This window comes from Convolutriloba macropyga, chromosome 2 (genome assembly GCF_964194025.1).
Source record: "Convolutriloba macropyga chromosome 2, txConMacr16.3, whole genome shotgun sequence".
In the NCBI taxonomy this organism is placed as follows: domain Eukaryota; kingdom Metazoa; phylum Xenacoelomorpha; order Acoela; family Convolutidae; genus Convolutriloba; species Convolutriloba macropyga.
The window spans coordinates 40,937,823-40,962,261 of NC_134469.1; the positions used below are offsets into that span (position 1 = coordinate 40,937,823).

A 24,439-nucleotide genomic window follows, 5' to 3' on the forward strand; every position below is an offset into this window, starting at 1 on the left:
CTAACTTAAGCGAATCAGGATTATCCGAACCGAACGCTATTGTATTTTTAGAGATATTAAAACTTTCTTAGGGAACTGCAGAGGGAAAAAATGCAAGAAAAATGCAATAAGAAGTTTCATTGCAACGTCATCTCGCCGTTTGCATGGTTACGTGAAGCCAACTAAAAATCTAGCAAAACCGAGCTGGTGATGAGGATTCTAATGCAACATATTTCTTGGCATTGAAAACCCGAACGTGTGGGTCGCCAGTTCAAAATATCTTCTAAATGAGAATTTGATTTCCTCATGATTGAAACTGATATGATTATTTTTGCTATTAACTATGACTCTAAGATGTCTAACTAAGAAATTCAAATCTAGGAAGGGAATCCAAAAAGATTTTTTCTATTTTAAAAGTCTGATATTCAAGCTTTTCGATATTCATATTAACATTTGACTGCCTTTCAGCTTCAAACTTTCTGATCACCCACTGAACAACATTGCCCTCCTTCAGCTCTCGGCACCAATCAAGGGCAAAATCCGAGACATCCCCATGTGTTTCGAAGACTACTCACACGGTACACGACTTGCCACGTGCGGGATGGGCTCAATCTCGGGTAGCTCAATTCGGCTGCCTACGTCACTACGCGAAGCCTTTTTCACAGAGTCCAAATTTGAATCATCACATCCTAAGAACTTTAGATTTTGTCGGGGAGATAACATATGCACGAACCGATTGGAGGGCGACGAGACAACGAGTTCGTGTTTTATGGACGACGGGAACCCACTGTACACTTTAGCATGCAATAGCCGCACTCCTATTTGCTTATATGGAATTGCCAGTCATTACTCGAGAAGTGAGAGCTATTCTAAGGAATATTGCGAGGGAGATAACTACTTTGCCAGTGTCCCTCATGCGTATGATTGGATACGAGAGACAGTTATGGAATTTTAGTTTCTTATGCATGTTTTTATGCATTTAGTTTCTTTTGCAACATAGTTTTTAAATTAAGAAAATAGAAAACTTGATTGCTAAATCCGTAAATCGATGTTGGCGATCGGTTTTCTAATTTGACGGGAAAAATCAAGCAAATGGCACTCCTCGCGAAATACTCGATTTAATTTCAAATGACAACAGTTAAGAAAACCCTCGCCGACACTGGCTTAATATTGTCTGGTCTCAGTTTCCTCTCTATTCTACATTTACATAAAATATTCTTTTTATACACACATCACATGCATACATCTCATACACACGTACATCATATTTTACTACTTGAGATTGTCCATTTAACTAAAATGAACAACTTTGCTTATAAAAAATTGAACCAAAAAGAAGTTTCTTGTAATATGCTTCAGAACTGCTTCTAAAACAATAACAGCGAAAGTAAGAAGGCCGACTGAAGGAAAAGCTTCAGGCAGACTAATATTAGCTTAATTCTGTCTATGATGATTAATACGCCGTTATTGTCACTTTCGGATCAGTACCTCAAAGTGTGATAGGAAAGCCACAAGCAAGTACTCCACTTTGTGTAGGAACGTCCTTTGGTAGTGAGACTTTTATAAGAAGAGATTTTTCACTAAAAGTTGCTTAAGATTTTAAATCCCGACTTTTTCTTCTTAATTCCGAATTTTCTTTTACTTTTCTTCCAGTTTTATTCCGACCTTCAAAAGTCTTAAGCTCCAAAGTCTTTACTTTTCGCCCACTTTCATCCCTCATCTTCAGAAGTCTTAAGCCCACTCTAAGCCCTCCTGACACGATTTGCTTCAAGCTTTCAAACTTCCAAAACGGCGCTGGCCGAAATGAGCCAAATAAGTGCACTTCTTTCTGAGGCGCGAAATATTGCAGACGAAACAGCACAAGATGAACAAGACTTCGTTCAAGTCAGAAACCAGCGCAAGCGAACCCGAAATTATCCAAAACCCAACTCTGAAACAATCAGACCAGTTATGATAACGATAAGTCAAAGACCAACACAAGTTCATTTTGCCCGTTCCATGAGAAATAGTTTCCCTCAGCTCAAAATTAATTGCACCAGAGAACTTCCAAACAACGTTGACTTCTTTATCCAACCCGAAGACCAAAGTTCAAGAGAATGTCTGATGAATACCTCAAATCTACAACATGTCTTTCCAAATACTCATGTTAACACAAGGAACACTCTGTCAAGCCAAAAGCCAAATACAAACACAGTTTTGTAATAGCAGATGTTCATCATAGCTTTCAAGAAAACGAAGTGAAGGAAGAACTTCTCAACCACAATGCTATGAATGTTATCAAGGTGCTTCGGATAACAGGCAGGGCCACCGGAAAAACGAACGAAACTCATCCGTTTGATAACTGATTGCTCAAACGATGTAACGGCCGCAATCAAACATGGCGTTAAAATAAGCTGTGTGCTTCAACGCTGCGAACCAAGTAAAGAACTACCTCACAATAAACAATGCTTCATTTGGCAAGCGGTTGCAAAGGCGAATTGAAATGTCTACGAAGTGCAAGCAAACACATGGTAAAAAGTTGCAATGAATCAAAAGACGGGCTAAGTGTGCAAACTAAGGTGGCTCACACGCAACAGTGTATAGAGGCTGTCCCGTATATCAGAACGCCTTGACTGAAGTAAAAAAAACAGAAAAAAGAAACGAAATACTCAAGTGCCCTTTCAAGGAAAGATACTCCAAACACTCAGTCATTAACCACTACAAAAATTACTGTTCTAGTTGCTGAAGTTCTCAGTAAAACAAGAAACAGTTTCAATACAAAGTCCTACGGCGACATTATCAGCGTGGTTTTTAACATTGCCTCCAGAGTGTTTAACGAAAGAATAGATGGTCAAGAAATTCACAATAATATCAGGAAAACAAACCTGATGCAAGATATCAACGCAAACATGATTCAGTCTAGCAGCCAACAAAACCTTGAAAATGGACAACATTAAAATTTTACAATGAATTTGTCGTGTCTTAGAAAATAAAATTCATGAATTGTGCTTGTTTCTGACGAAAGAAAACATTAACAATCTTTGTTTAAATGAAGTTAAGAAATGGCAGAAACGTTTCGCACATGAAAAATACTTCATTGTAACAGAAGGAAAAGCAAGCAGTTATCATGGGTCTGTTATCACTGCAAAGAAATGCATGAAGGTAAAAGAGGTCAGACCCATTAAATACAGGAGGAACACTAACGGACAGGCTTTAGTGTGAGCTTGGAAACACCAAACATTGGAAAATTATGGATAATCAATGTTTACAATTCACCCAATCAAGACCTAAATTTCAATGAAGTTTTTGACAGCAACCTCCAGAACATGTTTATCTGTGGAGATTTCAATTCTCCTCATCAAGAGCTCAACTGTACATACAACACTAAAACGGCAAAAAAATTGGAAATGGTTGATGACGGAAACTTCAAATTACTAAACAACGGTTATCCAACCTATCAATCTAATCAACATCAGAGCAAGAGCATGCTTGAATTACATTTCTGCAGTCTTTCACTCTTTAAATATTTTGACAATTTTCAAGTACTAGAGGCTTTTGGCAGCGACCACTCAGCTACACTTACTTCATTGAAGCCTAAAATCCAAACAGAATTCGATCTACAAGCCAAAGTCACTTTCCAGAATTTCAGAAAACATGCAAAAGACAATTACAAACATTCCTGCTTGTACCCCTCAAACTATCCGGACAAAGACAATCTGAATGAAATAAACCTTAACCTCATCAATCCTCACCAAACCATAAACCATAATTCATAAATCAATCGAAAAATCCTACGTAAATAATACAAATCATCAAATTAGTCAATAGTAGATAATAGGTAATCAATCAAGAATAGATAATCAAAATTGCTGTAACTGACCATGAAAAATGTGAAATATTTAAAAGCCTACTGGGTGAGACAATTAGAGAACACCAATACGAAAATGAAAATTTACAGTGGCATTTTCTCGAGACAGAACAGAAGATAAAGTTTCTATTAGAAGCCAATCCAAATGAAATAACTGAAGACATTTTCCTAAGCGTTGAAAAGTTCAATAAATTTCTGAAAAATTCACGTAAATCATGTCCCGGGCCAAACTAAATAAGCTATCAACTACGGAAAGCGTAGCAAAAAAATTAAAGCTTTCATATGCAATAGTTATTTCCTGCTCAATTAACAATTCTTACGTGCCATGCCTTTGGAAACATTCACAAGTAACGATGCTTCCAAAACCTCAAAAAAAAGAAAAGGCAGAAAATTACAGACCAATTAGCCTTACCAATTGCATTGCAAAATCTGTGAAATTGTTGTTAAAAATACATCCTAGACCACTGTGAAGCAAACAAAGTCTTTGGACCACAACAAATTGCATGCAAAGCACATAGATGCACAACTGATAATCTCCTTGTTTTGACTCAGCATATAAATGAAGCATACCAGTGGTCAGAAATGTTGGGACTCGTTTGCTTCGATGTAGAAAATGCTTTTGATGCACTCTAGAGATTAGGGTTGATTGACAAACTTAACAATCTCAGAATACAGAAAAAAATCATAAAATGGGTGAATTCTTTGCTCTCACAAAGAAACGTTTACGTAAAAATCAAGAATACAAGAAGTGAGACATTCTCACCAACAGCCGGAGTCCCCCAGGATAGCGTTGTGGCGCTCATTTTATTCTTAATTTATGTCTCTAAAATTCCAAACACTCCAGCAGAAATTTCTCATTTCGAAGATGACTTTGCAAGATTTTACAGGTCTACATTCAGTCAATTAATACAAAGCCAACTCCAAGCCTCACTCAACATACTCATAAAGTAGTGTGATAGGCTAAAAATCAAAATTAATCCCGCCAAAACAAAATACATGCTATTCAGAAATCCTTCGAAGAGTCAAACAAGTCTCAGCCTAAACATCAACGGAAGATAAATTGATGAAGCAAAAACCAGCAAGTTCCTAGGAATAACCATGACGCCACAACTAAACTGGAATGAACGTTGTAAAGACATTGAATCCAGAACAAAAATGCGAATTTTCCTGCTGTGGCGTCCAAGCAACCTCAATGTCGAGCAGGAAAGTTTCATGCTGCTGTACAAGTCCAGGATCCGGCCATTATTTCTATATGCAAACGCTTGCTGGCTCAACCAACCGCAAACGGTTTTCTCTAGCATGCAAAAAGCGCAAAACAGAGCACTGAGAATTTGTCTAAGGAAACCTCGATTGTATAGCGTGCAAAAGTTACATGAAGAATCTAACTTATCAACTATAAGAAACATTCAGATAATACTGGCAAAAGACTACACCAAGCGCGCACAAAAGAACAAAATTGAAGTAATTTTACGCCTTATAGAAGAGAAAGGCAATGTCCAAAGAACAACTGTAAAAGCACATTGGACCTTCTGATTGGTTAGGCTACCTCTTCTTGTGATTTACTGATTTAAAAATCAGAGATTACCGACTGAGACCCAAAAGATCCTCTGGATCGAAGTCAGGATCAAACCTAGGGTCAGGAAGCTTCTTCGATACTTTCGAATCAGAAGTCGCCCGCCTTTTCATAGGCTTTAAAACACGCTTCTGACGCTTCCAAGCTCTATGAGCCTCCGGCAGTCCATCCGGTAACAAACCTTCAAACAGAGGAAGCTTCTTTCGGGCAATCTTTCGGGGATCCCTGGCTCCGTCGCCGAAGTTTTCGAGAGGAATCACCCGAATCAAGCCGTGAGCAAACTTCTCCTCTGGAGGAGGACTCTTGGGAGTAATGCGTGCAGACATTTGGTTATTCTCCTCCAGCGTGAAATCCCAGCATTTCTACAAAATACGAGACAAGTGAAAACGGCAAACAATAGAATCAATTATTTTAGAGTATCTCATTTATGTATATCAAATTCAATTCAGAACTTGAGACAAATTCATCAGCCACAAAAAAATGAACGAAAATTGTACCGTTAAGGCAATTCACTAGCACAAACGTGTTCATATTGGCGCAACACATGAGTACACGATATGAAAAACACAGCAGGAGTTCGATCCACCAACGCCCATTCTTTCTTTCTTCCCCCTCTCTGACAAAACTTACCTTCATGTCTAACAATGTCCAATAACAACTGCAAACGCGGCTAGCCAGATATACTCAACGACAAGTAGTAGCAATCAGGAAAAGCCAGTAAAAACCCTCCACGGTGTTTAAATCGGTTTTGTACCCCAGTAACTTTGTACAGTTTTGAGTCAACGTCCCAAATTCAATCACAAACGCACAAACTCTTGAAACTGCTCTTGTAATAAACTTGATTGTTATTGTTTGTACATGAATTTCTTCTTGTGAAAAAATCTTCAGACAGACTAATATTGAACGCTTTTCACTCTTTCTGTTTAAAAGATTGTAACCTCAATTTAATTTGATCACAAGATTAAGAGAAGATCAGAATTAATACTTCAAAAATTAGGTGAAAATACTGTTCCCGGAATTTTAACAAAATTAACGACGGTTGCTCTATGAAAATGAAAACGTGTAAATTTTACAGCAAAATTTTACGCAATTGAGGTAATTTTAGAGGCATTAGCATCAATTGTAATTATTATCTGGTTTTTAAGAATTAGGAACACAACTTGACCTTTCTCCGAATCAGTGGACCTTTCTCTGAATCGTAAGCGTCAAACAAAGAGAAGACACTCGTAGTTATGGTCAAATCTTGATAGAAGGCTGTTTTCTCTTCTTAAACGTCTCATTTTTCTGGTTACTCCAGTGCGTATTAGTCGATTTGATGTTTTTTAGTCAAAATCAAATTTCTCTTTGCGAACTCTATTATCAGCTATGCTGTAGATGACCGTTACACCAATAAATGCTCAATCAGTCCCAATAAATAATCCTTCAGCTCTGCTGAATAATCAAGTTTGTCGCCTGAATTAGTCAAATAATTACAATTAACTGATCAGCAGATTTTCAGAGTTGCTGTAGCCATATAACCTTGATATTGTTGTAAAGACTTCCAAGACTGTACCTTTCTGAAATGTAAATTTACATTTCAGAAAGGTACAGTCTTGGAAGTCTTAAACCGTTCTTAAACCCAGAATCCTCTTAACGGAAGTTCTGTAGCTTCAATTCGAAAGTCCGTTCTAGCTTTCAATTGGTTAAAACAACACAAAAACAAACATGACTTGTTTTCAATAGAGCCTGACGGCCTTTCCATTTCGTAAAGTGTTTCTATCACTTGGTTAATTTGTTCTTCAGAAGCGAATTTGAGAATGTCAGAGTTATTTTTTTCCTAGTCTAAGTTATTTTGTGTTGTATAATCTTTAAAATTGCTCATAGACAGGAGACATTTTAACAATTATTTTACCGGTAGAGAAATAATCATACTGTAATGCGCACAATACGTAAATTTAGCGCAACAAAATTGCAAATTTCAACTGATGTTGGTGGTTTTTCAAAATCTGTTTCTACTGCAACTTCTTTTCTTTCATTGAAACTTGGAATTCCAGGACACCAGGTTTGAACTGAGTAAAACAATTATCGAAAATTCTGTACTGAAAAATGAGTTTATCGCAAATCAACCAAAAAGAAGTCGATGAAGTTTTTAATGGATTTGGTTCGTCGCACATACGTCGTATTGTTGATTGAGTGATAGTGACGTAGTTAGAGTTTTTGTTTCACTTGATATATGATATCCACTTACAAATAAAAGTTACTAAATAAAGACGTCGACAAATTGTGAGCAAATTGGAAGTGTTTTGATTTAATGTAGCTTTAATTTTGGCTCTTCATGCTATTCTATTCTATGTAATTGAATGCCACCAATCATTTGTTAAGTTTGTCTATTGCATCCAATTGCATCCGCTGCCTTTTTTGCGAAATGAAAGATGTCAGGGATCTCGTCTCGTCATTTCTGCAAACAGTTTCTGTTGTAGTAACTTGAATAAGATTGCAATTGCTTTCTCTTTTACTCCATCGCTTATTATGTTATAAGTGTTGTCGGTTGCTCATTGCTCTCTGTACGTCTGTCATCATATCAACTATTCTGCTGACTTTGTCAAATACTCCAAATTGAGTGACAGCTTTCTTTTGTTCTGCCTGCGTTTGGAAGACTGATGCTGATGCTTGCTTTCCCACTGAGGCGAAAACTCAGGTTCACTTGCTCTGACCTTTGGTTTTTTGGTCGATTCAGCTAATCTCACCCATTGAGTCATTCTTTTCTACCGAGTTCTTTGAGGTTCATTGCCCTGGTGCCAATATCTACTGGGTTATTGATATCGCTGAAGTATATCTTCTGGGAAACATCATTTGTATCAGCGGGAAGCAAGTGTGAGCGTAGGAAAAATAACTTAATTTAGAAAAGTTCTGACTATTTTTGGCTTGATTTTTCAAGAGGAGTTATCATCAGTTCTGAAAACGTTTTAAGTGAATAGATATTTCAGTTAAGAAATCATGAATAGCTGAAATTTTTGATCTGTTTTTAAGGAAATTTAACTTTTAATGAGAACAACTTATAATCAGCAAAAAAACTCTCTTTAGAAAACTTTGAGATGCACAAACAAAAACCTCAATGAAATAGAAGCAAGTGATTGAACGGAGATTAATTACCCGAAACCGAACAGATCATTCAAAAATCATTGAATTATTACATATAATTAGAAGTTGCATATAGTTTTCCTTGCAAAAAATATGTTCTAAACGATAATATTTGTTGCTCACTTGAAAAAAATTGAAATCTTGTGATGTTTTTCAAAACTATTTTAGAATTAACAATTGAAATTTTATTGATAGCGGGACTTAAGTTTTTTTCAATTTGCTCGGATTTTTGGGGTTATCTTTCAATAGTTTAGCACGTGTTCTGTACTGGGGGTGAATAGCATACACATACTGGGGGCTTCGGGGAGACACAAACGGAAAAGATCTTATTTTTTTGAATCTTCATCGGGCGATGCTACTTCTTGCTTTGTAAGAATTAGCTTCGTTATACGTATATTTTAATTCAGAGAAAACCTCTCTCACTGAACTTTTGGATGCTAAAATGTCGACCTCCGATAAAATTTAATAGCACTTTTTCAGCACTTCCACCGATTCTCAACAGTGCAACGCTGTAAAGCAAACCTATTTGAATAGGGCGTCAGAACAAGAGATGACATGAAGTCAGTCGTTCAGCAATGTTTGCAAAATTGCAACGAATTACAAGATTCTAAGTTCTAGGTAAATTTAAATGCCCTCTACCTACAATTTGCAGGTAAAGATTTTACCAGAAAAAAAATTTCGAGGTATATTTACCCGCATTTTGCGCGTGTTTTTGCAGGTAAATTTACCTAGGATTTTTTTTTGCATTTAAAATTTTAAAATACTAGGTTTTTTGACTCGCATATTCTAGGTAGATTGCATTTAAATTTACCTAGACTTTTAACTGTAAAAATGAAATTCTAGCTAAATTTCCCTGCAATTTGCGCGTGTTTATGGCAGATAAATTTACCTAGAAATTTTTTTGCAGTTAAAATTCTAGGAGGGTATAACTGCAATTTCTAGGTAACTTGTAGGAATTTTTACTTAAAATTGCAGGTAATGTAATGTGTTTGCAGATAGATTCTAGGTGAGTTCCATTAAAGAACAATTTACTTGCAAAATCTAGGTAAACTTACTTGCAATTTATAGTCAATTTACATGCAAAAATTAGGCTGAAAAGACATAAGTAAGCAGCTTCTGTCGGGCGTGCAAAAACCTGGTTTGACCTGGTTATCAGTTTTGCATTTGCCATTATATTGTAATTTTAACGTGGGTCTCAGCTCGCCATGTACATAGTACACGAGTTATACAAAACCACCAACGGGAAGGCGCCCACAAGGTTTCAAAAGTAGGATCAAGGATGGCCATTTTGAAGCAAAAACAATTATAATTAGGCAAAGCACAATTTGTTTCATGCTGAGTTACATGTTTTACATGAATAAAACATGAATTGAAATCAATTAAAGGCGCCGGAAAAAAGAATGGCCATCCGAGATCCAATTTCCAAAATGAAAAAGAAAATCAAATTTTCTTCCAGAGCCATGGGAAAGGAACAACAGAAAACCATAAACCTATCCACTTACCTTACCGAATGATCCATTTACCATTAAGATCCAAATTACCCCAAAAACTATATTTCGTCTTCGACAAAGTTTTGCTAAGCGTATACATTCTATTCCTCTCCAACGTGGTTCCACGGACTAAAACTGTCTCTCCTTTTCCATTTGAGTATTCAGTTTTTTGTTTTTGTGCTTATAAACCTTTATTATAGCGTTTTGTAAATCAGATTACTTTGAATAACGATTCTCGACATTGAACATATACAGTTTGGCTGTGGAGTCGTTGAACATTATCTGATGGTCCTTCAATTAGTTTGATAGGTTAGCGATAGCTACTAACATCGTTATTAACTATGATAGAGATCTTTTTGGGTTGATGAATGGCTTTTTGAAGATCGCAAAATGGTCTCTTTTAAAACCGCAAGAGAAAAAACAGGGGAAAATAATTGATCTGTGGTCACAAGTTTCTACATCACTTTTGCGCCATTTATTATCTGAACAGTCAGTTTTAGCCATGCAAACAAAAATAAAAAGTCCAGAGGAGCCAAAAACTAGTTACCGACAGCAAGGATTATAGCTGATAGGGCATAATAATTTTTGCTGAAGTTTTCCAGTGTTCTGCTCGTACTGACTTTGTTTCCTTCCAATCTTCCATTGAGGAATATTATCTAAACTTCAATTATAGTTTTTAAATGTTTTTGTTTCACGTAAAGCTACATACTTGATATAATATTGTTGTTTGAGTTTGCAGGTAAATTCTAGGTAATGCATTCTAGGTAAATTGCACGTATCAGTTTTTGCAGGTAATTTTGCAGGTAATGGTACCTGCAAACTTTGCAGGTAAATTTACCTAGACATTTTTTAGAATAAATTTTGAGTAAATTTTTGGCTTCTTAATATGAGGGCTTACATTTTTGTATGAGCGTTCCAATTTTTTTTCAGTGCACGAACAAAAAATCACACGACCATTGTGGCTTCTTAATATGAGGGCTTATATTTTTGTATGAGCGTTTCAAGTTTTTTTCAGTGCACGAACAAAAAATCACACGACCATTGTTATTAGTTTGTTGATTTGCGTCTAATGCTAAAACAGTATTAAAAAATGCTTGCGTAATTTGTTTGTAATTTTTTGTTTAACTGTTTCGTTATTATTGCAACTTAAAAACCTAAAAGAGTTTGCTGACACCTATTTTCTCGCAGCAGACGGGGAAGACTGACGTAGATGAGTGGTGATGGTTTCAGTAGAGAGCGAGAGACTGAAGCGCACGTGCATGTTATTACAGCCATAAGTATCATCGTAGCATTCAGCTAAATATTTAATCATTTGTACAGCAGAACAAAGCACAACAAACATAGATATACCAAAATCCTCTTTTACCATATCAATCAAGACACATAAAGTGAGTACAAGTTTTTCTCCATTTTTAAATCAATATATTGCCATGATAAATGCTAGGGTCTTTCTCATTATAGTCCACCCTCATGATTGTCATAATGGGGCTATTTTCATGGAGGGGGGGGGGGGTGTAAAGGGATAGAACCAAATGCTGCAGAAATAAATTTAATTCAACTTAATTGCTATATTTACAATCTCAAGGCTGTTTTTGGGGGGGGGGGGGGATAAAAATAAATGGGCCTATGTCCCATTAATGCTCCGTACTCCTCATCCCCCCAAGCTTCGTGTATAACGTGTAGCCTCCATTATTCAAAACATACCTTAATATGGGGGTTATTATTTTGTGAGATTGGGGGGTCTGGGGACTATAATGAGACAGACCCAAATAAATAGTGTGTGTGTGTGTGTCTGTATGTGTGTGTGTGTCTGTATGTGTGTGTGTGTGTGGGGGGCAGAGGTGGCGGGGGCGGGTGTAACCTCTATACAGGTCCATGGAGCCCTAATATGGGGTTGCTTTAATGTCAACCACCTGAAAATTCGGTGCAAGCATATTGAATTATTGGTTTATTCTTCAGGGAAAAACATTTTTGTAGAAAAAAATAGTTGTGAAGAATGGATCAAGCAAGTGACATGTGTCTGTCTCGAGTGGAGCCAGCGCCTTTCCACTACGAGATGAGAGCCACCACTTACGGGGAAGTATTCCCTACCAATGGGGCCACAACAGGTAGGGATTCTATGCTATTTATACATGTTCGTTTCTTTCAACCCTATCAAGGTTATGCGACGGTAGGCCCAGGAATCTTATGTGCGTGCAAAACATTTCAATCAAAATTAAACTGATTAGGTATGGTATAATATCAAGATATAATTGAGGCGATCAAAAAATTCAGAAGCACATATTTTTCTTGTAAGTCACTGATTTCTTTATGTCTTGAAACTGGTTGACTATTCGCGGATTATTGTTGAAAGTGTGTGAACTTGTATCCAGAACAAACGGATTTATTTTGCTGTCTGACTTCTGAAATTCGGTTAAAAATAGGCTAAAGCTACCGCCTTTCGGATGTCACCTTCATGTCTTTAGCTACCAAAAAGATTTTGCCGGAATTTCTCGGTTTTAAATTTACCGAGACTTTTTGTTAGTATGTCAGCTGGTTGTTTGTCTGTAGGAACATACTTAACGTCAGTTCACCTCGCTCGCACAAATCCCTACGATAATGTACTTTGATTGCAAAATGCTTTGTTTTACTATAGTGAGAAGTTTGACTACTTAGTGCGATCCAGGCTTGATTATCATTAAACAAATTAGGTCGGCTTTGTAGAGGATGGTTGAGTTCAGCTAAAATACCCTTCAAGTATACCAATTCTTGAGCAGCTGAAAGACATGCTCAAGAAAGCCTCTGCTGAAGATGTAGCAATACTATATTGGATTTTACTTACCCAATCAATTGAGCCCGAATTACTACACATATTAAAACAAAATTCTGTTGTTCTTTTACGATTGTCAATGTTCCCAGTGAGAGTCGCTATAGCCAGCCAAATTGTCATCCACCGATGTCACTTTCGTGAAAGTTAGAATTGGATGTTTTGTTCCTTTTAAAAATCCTAGTACATGTTTAGCTGCAATCCAATGCTCCATTTTTGGCGCTTCAAGAAAAAAACTTAAAGCATGCGCCGCTTGTGAAAGATAGGGTCATATTGATAGTGCTAAATAATTAAGGCTACCAACAAGACTGCGATAATTTTTATTGGCAATATCAGGTTTATCAGTCTGTGCAAATTTATGGAACTTTTGTTTTTGCGCAAGAGGTGTCGATGCAATTTTGAAGTTGCTCACTCCAAATTTTATCAGAATATTATCAATGAATTTTTACTGAGTGATTTCAATTGTACCATTGTAAAACTCCCGTTTCATTCCCAAAAACCATTTGAGATCTGAAATTTCACTAATAATGAATTTGTTTGACATCTTCCCTCAAACCATTGTTAAAAATTGGTTCCAGGAAAACCTTTTTGATGAATAAACAAGGATCATGTACGCATGCTTCAAAAACTATGGTTTCTAATTGTTCTATGGAAGTAGGGAGCCAATTTCTTCCTGACTGTTTCAAACCGTAAATGCTTTTGTTCAGTTTACAAACTAATGGATTAACGTCGGGGTCAAATTTTTTTAAACCTTCAGTTTGAAGAATGTATACTTTTTCCTCAATTCGTGCATTCAAAAACATTGTCTTGATGTATATTTGTTTGGGAATGCTACCTAAATTTGCCACTATTTGAAGTATGATACGTATGGTTCTCAGTAGTCTAGTGGTTGGTGAGTATGTGTCCTTGTAGCCAATGCCTCGGTGTTAACTATAACATTTTGCCACAAAATGTTCTTTGTGTTTAGTGACATTACCATTACTATCATATCTGTTAGCAAAATTCCACTTGCTCCCAATTGCTTTCACGTTTTCTGGAAGAGGAACTAATTCCCAAACGTGGTTTTTAATTAACGAATTATACTCTTGTTGCATTTCGTCGCGCTTGTTTTCATTTTTCAAGGCTTCATAAGTACTTTGAGGCAGTTCAGCAGAACATTTCTTAGTATTCGGGCTAAGTCGAGCAGATCTACGAAAAGGTAATATTTGAAGATCGGCTGTCTCCTCGTTCAAGATTGCAACAGGTTCATTGCAAAATTCTTTCTCATTAACATCTCCAAAATTAATATTTGCTACTTCGGGGTCTTCCGAAAAAAATGTTGATTGTGGTCATTTTTGGTTTTACAAAACACCACATCCTCGTCGAATTTTGCATTGCGAGTTTTTGTAATCATGTAGCTTCCTTGTTCGACTGGATTTCCTATAAGAAACGTTTTGCTATTATTTGAAAATCCCAGAAAAGTTCCTTCCTCAGCACGATGATCAAATTTTCCCCAAAATTGTTTTACGGTACAACTAAAAACCTTACAGCCAACAAAAGTTACGAAACAAACTTTTGGTTTGGATCCATACATTTTTTCATAAGGTGTTTTTCCAATTGCTGAGTGAAAACAGTAATTTTGGATGTAAAAAGCGTAGTTCATTGCGTAGGTCCAGTTTTCTTTTCCCAAATCTGCGTTATCCAACAAAAATCTGATCATGCCGGTAGTAGCCCCCCATTTTTTCTCTACTTTGCAATTTTTCTCGGGCGTATAAGGTGCTGAATTTTCAAGTCTGTCCTTATTTTCACGAGAGAACCTGAAAAACTGACTAGGAGAGAAAACTCTTTTGCGCCGTCACTTACAAGTGTTTGAGGTTTATCTAAATATGCACAAAACTGTTGAAAATGCTGGAGGCATTTGTCACGAATTTTCATAAGTAAACTTTCGAATATCTGGAAAAACTGTCAACAAAAGAAAATGCATTTCTATGATTGTCAACTGATACAGGTGCTACTGGTCCTAAAACATCAACATGCACAATATCAAGCGCATTGTTTGCTCTGTTAACACCATCTTTTGGAACCGGTTTACGTTTTGCTTTGTTTATTTTGCAAGCGTCACACTTCAATTAACTGCTATCATTTTTGTCAATTTGCTTTCCATCAACATGTTTTTGAAGTTTTATCAAATCGAGAATATTATTATGACCTAATCTGTCATGCCAAAGGTTTAAGATCGACAAAGCTAAGCATTGTTTGTTGCAAAAATCATTTTCTTGAGTCTCATGATTAATAAACTTAGCACCACATCGGAATAGATTGTTCCTTGCATAAGACGAAAAACAGTGCCATCTTTTGTTACTATTTGATCGTTGTCTCCAAATTCCATTTCTTTACCAGAATTTTTCAATTTGCTTTCTGAAATTACATTCGTCACGTAGTCGGGAACAAAAAGAGCTTCAGACAGCGTTATTTTAGCTCTCCTTCCATTATCCTCACACACATAAACTTTTGGCCTACTCTTTCCTTTGATTTTGGATTCAGAACTGTTTGGACAGCCAACAAATCGCGAAAAACTTTCATCTGTTGATGCAAACTGTCGACGATCTTTCAACATGTAATTTGTACATACTGAATCAATTTTTATTTGAACGTCATTCGTAGCTAAAACATTGTTGTCACTACTTGCGAAAAAACAGAAACCTTTTTCATCAGCTGAGTTCATTTCCCGAAGAAAATTAGCTGATTCATTGTTAATTGTACCTTTTTTTAAGTTTACGGCATTCGCTGCGGTCATGCTTGTTCATTTTGTGAAAAGAACAGTACTTCTTGTTCTGTTTTGGTTTGCGGCAATCTTTTGCTAGGTGAACTGAAGTACCACAATAATGACATTTCATATGTCTTTTGTTAGAATCTTTTACAAAGCAAAACGCTTCCTTATGACCCATTTCCCCACAGAAATTACCTTTCAATTTTAGTTTCTGTCCATTAATGCCAAAGAAAGTAGACTCCCAACGCTCATCATTGCTACATTGTCTTTTGTCATATTCAAAATTCATTAAATCTCTTTTAATACTATCCAGATTTTGTTCATCTTTGCTGAATTTGCATATCGTAAAAAAAATCAAAATCATCTGAGAGACTTTTCAAAATAATAGAAATAAGCAACTTGTTCATCAACTTCTCTTAAATTACTTTGCAACTCTTCAGCCCGTGTGATATAATCAATGACACTTTCATTTGCTATCATTTTCAAATTAGTCAATTTTTCAATCAATTGCTGTAGACCAGGCCATTCACCACTTTTATATCTATCACAGATTACGGTCCAAGATTTTGAACCATCCTCTTTTTAAGGTCTCAAAAACATTGCAGAACATTTGTCAAGTGGTTGTATGATCTCACACCAAACACGAATTTTTAACTCATCAATTTTTTCCCGAGCTTGCTGTTTATTTCTAAGTCTTGATTCCTCGGAAGCATTAGTTTTCAAAATTTTCTCAAAATCAGTTTCATCATATTGCCCTTTCAAAATTCACAAAAGTTTTATGTTAACCGTCTTTGCTTCAAATTGATTATGAAGATAAGCAAAGTCCTCCTCTTCTCCAGAAAAGTAAACACCTTTACTTCTACACGACTGATCACACATTTTTATGTATCACACTGTTTAAAGAAGCTTTCAATTGTTATATTATTGTTTTAAATGAATATTGTAAAAGTTGGAGCATGTGCCGAAAAACAAATTTCGTTTGGAAGTTTTACATTGGAATCAAAAAGAAGAAATTTTGAAATCGTTGAAGTGACTGTTCTTTTCTATCTGTTAAAAATCCCCTTAACTTGTGTGGGTATTAGCCGGAAAAGGCAAGCACTACTTTCACCACAAATTATTTGCTATGTATCAAAAGAACTGTTAGATTACTGCGAAATCTGTCAATATTCAACAAAAACTTGCTGCAAGTTTTATCAAGTCCAGAATATTATTATGACTTAATCTGTCATGCCAAAGGTTTAAGTTCGACGAAGCTAAGCATTGTTTGTTGCAAAAATCATTTTCATGAGTCTCATGATTAATAAACTTAGCACCACATCGGAATAGATTGTTTTTTGCATGAGAGGAAAAACAGTGCCATCTTTTGTTACTATTTGATCGTTGTCTCCAAATTCCACTTTATTACCAGAATTTTTCAATTTGCTTACTGAAATTAAATTCGTCACGTAGTCGGGATCAAAAAGAACTTCAGACAGCGTTATTTTAGCTCTCTTTCCATTATCCTCACACACATAAACTTCAGGCCTAACCTTTCCTTTAATTTTGGATTCAGAACTGTTTGGACAGCCAACAAATCCCGAAAAACTTTCATCTGTTGTGGCAAACAGTCGACGATCTTTCAACATGTAATTTTTACATCCTGAATCAATTATTATATCAACGTCATTCGTAGCTAAAACATTGTTGTCACTACTTGCGAAAAAAAAGAAACTTTTTTCATCAGCTGAGTTCATTTCCCGAAGTAAATTAGCTGATTCATTGTTAATGTTACCTTTTGTTAACTTTACGGCAGTCGCTTCGGTCATGGTTGTTCATTTTGTGAAAAAAACAGTACTTTTCTGTTTTGGTTTGCGGCAATCTTTTGCTAGGTGAACTGAAGTACCACAATAATGACAATTCATATGTCTTTTGTTAGAATCGTTTGCAAAACAAAACGCTTCCTTATGACCCATTTTCCCACAAAAAATACCTTTCAATTTTAGTTTTGGTCCATTAATGCCAAAGAAAGTAGATTCCCGACGCTATCATTGCTACATTGTCTTTTGTCATTTTCAAAATTCATTAAATCTCTTTTAATACTATCCAGATTTTGTTCATCTTTACTGAATTTGCATATTGTTACAAAATTATCCAAATCATCGGAGAGACTTTTCAAAATAATAAAAATCAGCATGAGCTCACTGACCTGTTCATCAACTTCTTTTAAATTACTTTTCAACTCTTCAGCCCGTGTGATATGATCAATGACTTTTTCATTTGCTATCATTTTCAAATCAGTCAATTTTTCAATCAATTGCTGTAGACCAGGCCATTCACAACCTTTATATCTATCACACATTACGGTCCAAGCTTTTGGACCATCCTCTTTTTAAGGTCTCAAAAACATTGCAGAACATTTGTCAAGTAGTTGTATGATCTCACACCAAACACGAATTTTTAACTCATCAAATTTTTCCCGAGCTTGATTCCTCGGAAGCATTAGTTTTCAAAATTTTCTCAAAATCAGTTTCATCATATTGCTCTTTCAAAATTCACAAAAGTTTTATCTTAACCATCTTTGCTTCAAATTGAACCTGAAGATAAGCAAAGTCCTCCTCTTGTCCAGAAAAGTGAGCACCTTGACTACACGACTGATCACACAGTTTTATGTATCGCACTGTTTAAAGAAGCTTTCAATTGTTCTATTATTGTTTCAAATGACTATTGTAAAAGTTGGAGCATGTGCCGAAAAAGAAATTTCGTTTGGAAGTTTTACATCGGAATCGAAAATCAGAAATTTTGAAATCGTTGGAGTGACTGGTCTTTTCTATCTGTTAAAAATCCCCTTAACTTGTGTGGGTATTAGCCGGAAAACGCAAACACTACTTTCATCACAAATTATTTGCTATGTATCAAAAGAACTGTTAGATTACTGCGAAATATGCCAATATTCAACAAAAACTTGCTGCATGAATACTCCAAGAAACGATTGTATCCGAGATGAGTAGTTGCGATATTATTCTGACGATTGTTTGTTTACATTGAAAAAATGTCAATATCAAAAAAAAAATCTTCTTATCCCCAACTTCAACTTGCAATATATTCCGTGAATACAACAAAAGACTGTGTATATACTGTCGAAGTGATATCAGATTTGCATTGTTGTTGGTAGAATATCTTGTCGTTTCGTTTTTATTCAGTCAGAAAAAAAGTTTGACATATATCAACCAATGAATATCTTCAATATCTTCGATACCTTCAATTTGCAGTTTCAATTTCGATTTTCAATACTTTGAATATTGCAGAATACAATTTTGGCAGAATATCTTCGAATAAAAGTTGGCAGAATTTCTGACAAAAAATTTGCTCCTTTTCAGATACAAATATATCGCGCAGGCAAAAGATCAAAAATGCGCGTTACTTTTTTCCATTTTTGATGATTAATCGTAGTGATTTTAGTTTTCTGGGCCCATAAACTATCAAGTTTATGCGACAGTAGGGCACAGGAATCTTATGTGCGTGCAAAACACTTCAATCAAAATTATACTTATTAGGTATGGTATAATATCAAGATATAATTGAGGCGATCAAAAAACTCAGAAGCACATGCTTTTCTTGTAAGTCACTGATTTCTTTAAGTCCTGAAACTGGTTAACTATACATGGATTATTGTTGAAACTGTGTGAAATTGTATCCAAAACAAACGGATGTATTTTGCTGTATGACTTCTGACATTCGAATAAAAATAGGCTAAAAAACCCTTTCGGTCCCCGGAACTATCAGGGACTACAACATGGGTCCTAAATTTCTTCGCATATTTTGTAATGGGGTCATAAACATCAACGGGGAGAGTTTAGGTGTTGTTATAGCCTTGCTAATAAACCCATGTTATGGTGTGCGCCCACAGCTAGATCAGTCCATTTTTAGTCGCACAATTGGGTCGCGAACTGGGCTTGATTACTTACTTTTTCTGCGCACTGGGCGTTGCCGGACCGCGAACAAAAAACAAAACAACCTGGAAACACCGATTAAGAACGCTCAAAATATAAGCAGATGTGGGCATCACCGTTCTGCACTGTATGTTGCGTCACCCTTAAACCGTGCAGACTGCGGGGCTCCTAATAATAGTGCCAAGGCTTGATGGAGTGCCCTAGTAAAACCGTGCATACTCTGGATAGGTTCCCCAATCAGAATATCCAGGCCGAATAGATGCTGCCCTACAATTTCGAGTGGGCCAAGTTTGCTCCCACAGCACTAAACTACACGGCATAATACAAGTCGTCTCGGGCTGCGCATCTCAAACTTAGACCCGCTCGAAACAAGACTGCTTTCTACTAAACAATCGTTTCGTTAATAATCCCCTATTTTACTCAATAATGTCTGAATCCCGAAAAAAGGTAAAATAGTTTGAGGAGAAAAAGTTCCGAGCGGGAAAATTGTTTTAGATGGATTTACCAGAAAAAATGAAAATCGTCTCTTCTTTGGCCAAAGAAGTACGCATTTTGTGGTGGCAGTTCAATTATAGGGAAAAAGTGGAAAGATACAGGAACGTATCTAAGAGGTATCTAAAAAGCTTGATAGCAAAAGAAACACGCAATTAAAAAACTCAGTGATTTTTTTACTGTTTTACGGAGACTTGGTTGGATAATTTTAATAACGAAAAATTCTTTAACTGATAAAATGAAAAGTTTTCAGCCAACGTTATGTTCAGAAAACAGATGTAGTATTGGTCTTAATTCCAAAAAGATTATCACCAAAATGTCGAATTTGGTACAAAAGCATAACTTTAAACAAACATTTGCTAAATTTAAAAGTATCGGTATAAGCGAATGTCTACCTCGCAAACTCAAAAGAATTCATAACATTCCGTATTGTCTAAATAAAAAGTTAGCATCCTCTTTTTTGGAAGAGTTGGCTATCAAAATAGAGAGGTGTCCCTCAAGGTAAAGCATTAGGCCACCTATATTCTGGAACGATATGCCCAACCATGTTAACGATTATGCAAAAATCGTGCAGCAGGCAGATGGATTTTAATTATGAAGTGGTTCATTTGTTGGGTTTGCGCAATTAAAATGATTCCGAATTTTCTACGCTGTATGCAATGGAAAGCATGCATTTGGGATATAAATGGTTTTCATGAGAGATATTTTAGTGGGAGGATTAGCCTGGATCATGAGTTATTGTATCGTGAAAAAGAACTTTATTACAGCCATCGCTATCTTATATAACGCATAAATGTCTGTGTTATTGCAGTAGTCAAGCAATAAGAATATTAGCTCTGATTGATCGAGCAAAATCGCTATGTATTTAGCCGACGTATTCTGCTGAGCTTGTTGTTATTTGCGACTTTTGCTCTGCTACTGGGCTTGAATTGGCCGCTATGAGATCGCAGAGATAGAAAAAGTGCTTTTAGAACAAATTTACTAGCTTTTTAAAGAGATGGTTTATACTGCATGCTTCAGGATTGTTTGATTTTTGTATTGTTTGTATCACAGCTGCATCTCAAACCATTTTTGAGATAATTGAAAGTTTTGTTTTTCTTTTCGTGAACATTCCCTGGTTGATACAGATCTCTTACTCTTCTTTTACTGCTTTGTTGCATCTATTTATTTGTATTTTGTTAACATATCTGCTTAGGCAATTTTTCAATAATCTTCAGGCAGCAGCGTGAAGGCAAAATCTGCCTCAGAAAAAACCATTTAAGAAACAAAAATCAACGTTCTTTTTGGTGTTTTACATGATAAATGAAAATATCCTATTGATGAATTGAACATCGCAATCCTAAAACAAAACAAAAACTAAATAGCAACAAAAAAAATGCAAACAAAATCATCCCTCCGGTTACAAAGAAACGAAAAAAATTAGTGTTAAGAGTTAACCAGGGTAGAAAATCTGACAAAAGTAAGGTTTGTTTGAATTTCTTGCTGCTCGGTTCACTAGATTTTAGAGTTAGGATCAGCCTGGATGATGAGACATTGTATTGGAAAGAATTGCTTAACTACTGTAATCACTATCTAAAATAGCGTAAAGTTGTTTGTGTTATTGCAGAAAGCAAACAAGCGAAAATTTAGCTCTGAATGATTAAGCAATACCGCTATGTACTTAGCCGTTGAACTCAGCTGAGATTGTTGTTTTTTGTGGCTATTGCTCTGCCTGCTGCTGGGCTTGAATTGCCAGCCAGGGGATTGTTCCTGGCAGAGATAAAAAAAGTGCTTCTACTATAAATTCACTGCTTTTTATTGTGATGGTTTTTACTGCTTGCCAATTTACATAGCGTAATTGGTTGATACACTATGTGGACACAATTTTTACTAATAAGAGCACAGTAAAATTGCATCACATAGCACTAAAAATCTTTGAGATTTATTTTGTGTATAGCACTGCCAAACCTATGTTACACCGTAATATAATTTGATGCCATTGCATAGCAAATAGTTAAGGTTAAATATCGCATGTGCGCTTTGAGATGGGGCTGCAAACAAGCTCTTTTTACGAAGCTAGGTTGCTATTGTTTTAGTTAACTAATCAAAATTCTCTATTCAGGGCGTTACCGTTCCGTACAGGAAATCAACAATTCAATAATTTGTAAACAATTGCATCTTCGAAATAATCAATTATAGACGCAAACAATCAGGTGTTTAGGTTAGATTTTATGCTTAAACCTACTTTTACTTAGCGGGAAAAATAAATGGCGATAATGGCAGCTTCATCTTTCTATCTGTTTTTCTGCGTGAAACTGTTTTCAAACCTAATAGATACGTATTGGATAGGACTTTGGAATACAGCAACAGCATTGATGATCGATATCTGGCACTTCTAACGAATATAATGGTTCGTTTTAATGTTCTATCTTTTTCTTAAAAATAACCGAAAGGCTGTGAAAACCACATGAATGAAGAGAACTGATTTTTTTTATCTTCCGTTATTTGTTCACTGTAAATCCTACATTAGTTAACCAAATTACATTTTTGTGATTTTTCTGTGATGGCAATTAACTTAGGTGATATTCTGAGTTGGATTTGGTACATAAAAATTAACTTTGCACTTTGATCAAAAATTATATAGCGACTACATGTATAGTACGGACTATATATAGAACAGAAGTTAATCAATTGAAGTATTAACTTGAATGTGTGCGTTTGTTGTAAGTCATTAACGGTTATATTATATCGTTTCATGAAATAGTGCTCATAGTCTGGATTCCAACCAACCCTTTGGACAAAAAAGGACACTCGAAATTGCAGCATTTGAATTAAAGTTGCAGAGTATATAGCTACATCAAGAGCCGAAGGGTAAACCACTTTTGGGTAAAATTATATCTTTCAGGGTCGAGAGTTACGCTCCGTTATCAAGTTTTCCTGGTCATAAACTAGTAGGAGGTTAGCATTTACATTCGATCTCTCCTTCGACGATGTTTATATATCATGTCATCAGGACCATTCTCTTACTCATTCATAGAAGAAACTTTTTAATGACGCTTATTTTAAGGAAATTGCTGCTTTTTATTTTAGGAGACGTGGGAGGGGTAGTGGAAGAACAGATAAATGATGGTCTGAAAGTGTACGGGTGGAGATCTACAACCCAAGAGGACACGTACAAGAAGCAGCCCGGTGTCCTCATTGGCAACTGGGTTGAGGAGCAGGCGGACCTGCAGTTCCGAAAACGAATCCCTCCTCTCCCATCTGATATAAGTTTCTCGAACCTCATTTGGAATCAAACTAGATGATAAGAGCTGTTTTAATTGTTCTAACGCTTCAAATATATTTGAGGCACGCGAATATATGATGTTTGCTTTAGGCTGGCTTTTAAAAACAATTCTTGTGTATTATAAAAAAAAAGTTACAGAAAGGGAAGCAACTGCAGAAGCCTTCAAAAGATAACGTTAAAAAGAAATGCGGAAATAATATGGTCATTTTTCTATGCGGAGAAACTATAAAATTTGCCCGGATCCAATGCCAAGTCAATTTCAGTGCGGTTCAAGTTTTATTAAGTTTCTTTTCATTACTGATACAGAACTATGATCATGTCATTTTTTAAAACTTGGCAGTCCAAATCCAAGTCTTGGCTGGCCAAAATCATGGTTTCTTTTAATGAGTTTATCTTACCACCTGCTATTTGTTCGTTAAAATAAGTAAATGAATAAATTTTTTTGTTGTATCCAACGTTTTATTTTACACAATAAATTCTGTCCACTTTATTAGTAAAAGAACATCTGTGTTGGCCGCATCAAAGATACCAAGTAAAATTTGATATGAAAAACGCTGCATTTTTAGTATGCCCATAACTTCGACACAATTTACAAAGCGAGTTACGAGAAACCATTTATCCCTCTTCCCAAAGAAGTTAGACACGCCCTGGAGAGAGAACCATTTGCCTACCCCACCCACCAACCGGAACTGGACCCCCCTCTAGCCAAACAGTACGACCCAATGCTCTCTGTTTCTATGGAGACATATACTAACCCAGCCACAATCAAAGCAAACAAAGCCATGGAACAGAATTCATAAACTGACCACCGATTCAACTAATTGTTGAGAGGGTTCAATAACAACCAAAAATTCATCAAATATCATCTATGAACACAATCCTTTAAATAGAGTTCTTTTACTCTCTGCGTCTGACGTTTTCAATCTAGTAACCTGTTCTGAATCCATTAAGCGTCCCTGAAGTTAGCTAACCAGGACAAAAAAATTGCTGGAAATAGTATAGTTAAAAAGAACAAACTGTGTGATATCAAATTATCCAAACACTGTTTAACTCATATTTTTTGTAGTAAATCATAGACACGGGACGCCACCCATTCTTTCTCTTCAGTAAAATTTCACTTTTTAATGACCGTTTTAGAAAAAGTCCTGCCTTTTAATTTGCCAGTATTACATGTTCTCGGTATCAACTC

At 36.0% G+C, this 24,439-nt stretch overlaps 6 protein-coding genes across 8 annotated transcripts in view; 4 read left to right on the forward strand and 2 right to left on the reverse strand.

Moving 5' to 3' along the window:
* LOC142335275 (mite allergen Der f 3-like) overlaps window positions 1-974 on the forward strand; it is a 15,151-nt gene extending 14,177 nt beyond the window's left edge. Inside the window, exon 3 of the mRNA XM_075383705.1 lies at window positions 448-974. Within this exon, the coding sequence (XP_075239820.1) occupies window positions 448-934 (487 nt within the window). The 3' untranslated portion in view covers window positions 935-974. The remainder of the gene's footprint in view (window positions 1-447) is intronic.
* The window catches only part of LOC142358667 (dolichyl-phosphate beta-glucosyltransferase-like), a 303,077-nt gene that overhangs the window by 209,612 nt on the left and 69,026 nt on the right, over window positions 1-24,439 (reverse strand). The window lies entirely within an intron of this gene.
* LOC142358660 (ATP-dependent 6-phosphofructokinase, muscle type-like) overlaps window positions 1-24,439 on the forward strand; it is a 702,476-nt gene that overhangs the window by 177,195 nt on the left and 500,842 nt on the right. The gene's annotated exons all lie outside the window — the stretch shown is intronic.
* The window catches only part of LOC142358665 (putative isocitrate dehydrogenase [NAD] subunit alpha, mitochondrial), a 322,133-nt gene that overhangs the window by 177,194 nt on the left and 120,500 nt on the right, over window positions 1-24,439 (forward strand). The window lies entirely within an intron of this gene.
* Window positions 1-24,439, reverse strand: part of LOC142358662 (tetratricopeptide repeat protein 5-like) — a 263,093-nt gene that overhangs the window by 169,629 nt on the left and 69,025 nt on the right. The window lies entirely within an intron of this gene.
* Window positions 11,262-24,157, forward strand: LOC142335276 (cilia- and flagella-associated protein 68-like). 2 transcript variants are annotated; one of them, XM_075383707.1, is made up of 4 exons: window positions 11,262-11,397; window positions 11,987-12,117; window positions 23,055-23,230; window positions 23,817-24,157. In XM_075383707.1, the coding sequence occupies exons 2-4, from the start codon at window positions 12,006-12,008 to the stop codon at window positions 24,048-24,050; spliced, it is 522 nt and encodes a 173-aa protein (XP_075239822.1). In that variant the 5' UTR covers window positions 11,262-11,397; window positions 11,987-12,005; the 3' UTR covers window positions 24,051-24,157. The 2 variants fall into 2 exon arrangements, with proteins under 2 accessions (XP_075239822.1, XP_075239823.1); XM_075383708.1 differs by having other exon boundaries at window positions 11,270-11,397; window positions 11,969-12,117.

Coding starts and splice junctions, on each gene's coding strand:
- LOC142335276 (XM_075383707.1), top strand. CDS start 12,006: ATGGATCAAGCAAGTGACATGTGTCTGTCTCGAGTGGAGCCAGCGCCT. Junction 12,118..23,054: donor TACCAATGGGGCCACAACAG/GTAGGGATTCTA, acceptor TTTTTATTTTAG/GAGACGTGGGAGGGGTAGTG. Junction 23,231..23,816: donor TCCCTCCTCTCCCATCTGAT/ATAAGTTTCTCG, acceptor CTGCATTTTTAG/TATGCCCATAACTTCGACAC.